General features: G+C 42.2%; 1 protein-coding gene across 1 annotated transcript in view; it reads left to right on the top strand.

The window, feature by feature from the left end:
* Positions 1 to 2,500, top strand: part of LOC119568315 (opsin-5-like) — a 28,661-nt gene that overhangs the window by 9,088 nt on the left and 17,073 nt on the right. Inside the window, exon 4 of the mRNA XM_037916770.1 lies at positions 349 to 521. Coding sequence (XP_037772698.1) covers positions 349 to 521 — 173 coding nt within the window. The remainder of the gene's footprint in view (positions 1 to 348; positions 522 to 2,500) is intronic.

Here is a 2,500-nt window from a genome sequence, read left to right as displayed (position 1 = left end):
AGCCGATATCTCCGCTCCTCTTGCCTCTCTCTTTCATGTTACATGGATCCCCTAGCACACTTATACACGCTCTCTTTTTCTCTCTCTCCCCTCTCTGTTTCTCTCTCTCTCTCTCTCTCTCTCTCTCTCTCTCTCTCTCTCTCTCTCTCTCTCTCTCTCACTCTCTCTCCCTCTCTCTCTCTCTCTCTCTCTCTCTCTCTCTCTCTCTCTCTCTCTCTCTCTTTGCTCTCATCCCCTCCCTCCCTCTACCTCCCTCCCTCTCCCTCCCTCTCTCTCATCCCCCCCCCCACCTTACTCACACCCCACCTCCTTTTCCTCTTACTCACCCTCCCTCCTTCCCTCCCACAGCGGGTCGTCTGTACATCATAGCCGCCGTGCTCGTAGTTGTGATCATCCCCTGCTTGGTGATCATCTGGTGTTACGTCAAGATCTTTCTGCTGGTGAGGAGGAACCAGAAGAAGAAGATGATGCTTGGGAAAAGATCGGGAGCGAGTCAGCCTTCGCAGCTACAGATGTCCTTGGTGAGTGTCCTGTGTGTGGGGGTGTTGTGTGAGGCAGTGGTGTTGTGAGGCAGTGGTGTTGTGCGAGGGAGTGCTGATGTGTGATGGAGAGTTGGTGACGTGTGTGATGGAGTGGTGATGTGAGGGAGTGGTGATGTGCGAGGGAGTAGTGGTGATGTGTGAGGCAGTGGTGTTGTGTTAGATGGAGTGGTTGTGATGTGTGTGAGGGAGTGGTGATGTGTTTGAGGGAGTGGTGGTGATGTGTGAGGGAGTTTTGACGGTGTTGAGGGAGTGGTGATGTGAGGTAGTGGAGTTGTCTTAGATGGAGTGGTGATGTGTCTGAAGGGGTGGTGATGTTGTATGAGGGAGTGGTGGTGATGTGTGAGGGAGAGTGTGAGGGTCCAGTGAGTGTGTGTGGTGTTGGCTATGATTCACGACTGTCTGCTGAGTATGATTGTGACTTTTGAAGATCCGATAAGTGTGACTGTGACTAGTGAGTTCAGTGAGTGTGTTACTGATGACAATAATGATGATAATAATAATAGTAATAATAATAATAATAATAATGATAATAATAATAATAATAATAATAATAATAATAGTAATAATAATAATGAGATGAATAATAATAAAGATGAAAAGAAACCGAAAAATGAAAATGAAAAGAAAAGAAGAGAGAGAGAGAGAGAGAGAGAGAGAGAGAGAGAGAGAGAGAGAGAGAGAGAGAGAGAGAGAGAGAGAGAGAGAGAGAGAGAGAGAGAGAGAGAGTTATATATAGAGAGAGACAGAGACAGAGACAGAGATGAATAGATAGATAGATAGACAGAGACAGAGACAGAAATGAATAGATAGATAGATAGAGATAGATAGATAGAGAGAGGAATTGGGAAAGAAAAAAAGAAAATAACAAAGGGTAAGTGTAACAAAACAATAATATTTCCCACATAAAGGAATCCTCTAACCACACACACAAGGACAATGTAATCACACAGGAATCAGTCAAAGCTAAGAAAATATAGAGAAAAGAGAATACACACTACTATAGATCTTTCAATCATGTTTAAGTTTAATAGACAGTGCAATAACATTTTGTGAATAATTCTAAATGTAAGTTGAGTGCCAGAAGCTTTACCTCATGTGATGTCATGCTCTTTCATGCAGAGAAGAACATAAAACCTCAACCTACAGTATCATGTACACGAGAGAATAAACTCATGTCATGCACGAAAATAGCTTTGATGTAAATCCATATCATGCATAGGAGAGCGCTTGATCTGTCTATGCCATGCACGAAATGGTGCATGATAATATATTCATGATATATGGATCCACAGTCCTTACCATGCACAGAAGACGTTTTGATTCATAATATGCAGAATTTAGCCTGCATCATGCACGAAAAAAGTTATTGAACCCATATCATACAAAAAAATAACCTATATCATCCATGGAAGTGAATCTAACCAATCATGAAAAAACAAACAAACAAACTCTGACCTATATCAAGCACGGAAGAAAGCACAGAACTCATATAAAAATAAAAATAAAGAAAAAAATGCCCCTAGTCATGCACGGACGTGAGATCTAACCTAAATAAACGCCATCACAACTCAAACTAAATCATGCACGTAGCAAATTTGACTTTGCATTATATCTCTATAATTACAGGCGAGGTCACCATTGATCTGTAAGCACAAAGACAATAAATATTTTTTTCATTTCACCTTTGACCTCTCTTCGCATCATGGGGCTTCACCTTTTCTTTCCAGCATCCAGCCTTTGAATAAATGCTCTGGGCGATTAATTCTGTGTGTGTGTCTGTGTGAGTGTGTGTGCTTGAGTGTGTGTATGCATGTCTGTGTGAGTGTGTGTGCTTGTGCTTGCGTGTTTGTGTGAATGTGTGTGCTTGAATGTGTGCGTGTATGTCTGTGTGAGTGTGCGTGTTTGTGTGAGTGTGTGTGCTTGAGTGAATGTGTGTACGTGTGTGTATGTCTGTGAGT

The sequence above is a fragment of the Penaeus monodon genome, chromosome 43 (genome assembly GCF_015228065.2).
Source record: "Penaeus monodon isolate SGIC_2016 chromosome 43, NSTDA_Pmon_1, whole genome shotgun sequence".
Taxonomy (NCBI): domain Eukaryota; kingdom Metazoa; phylum Arthropoda; class Malacostraca; order Decapoda; family Penaeidae; genus Penaeus; species Penaeus monodon.
The sequence above is the reverse complement of the archived record's forward strand: the minus strand, read 5'-3'. Positions and strand labels throughout refer to the sequence as shown.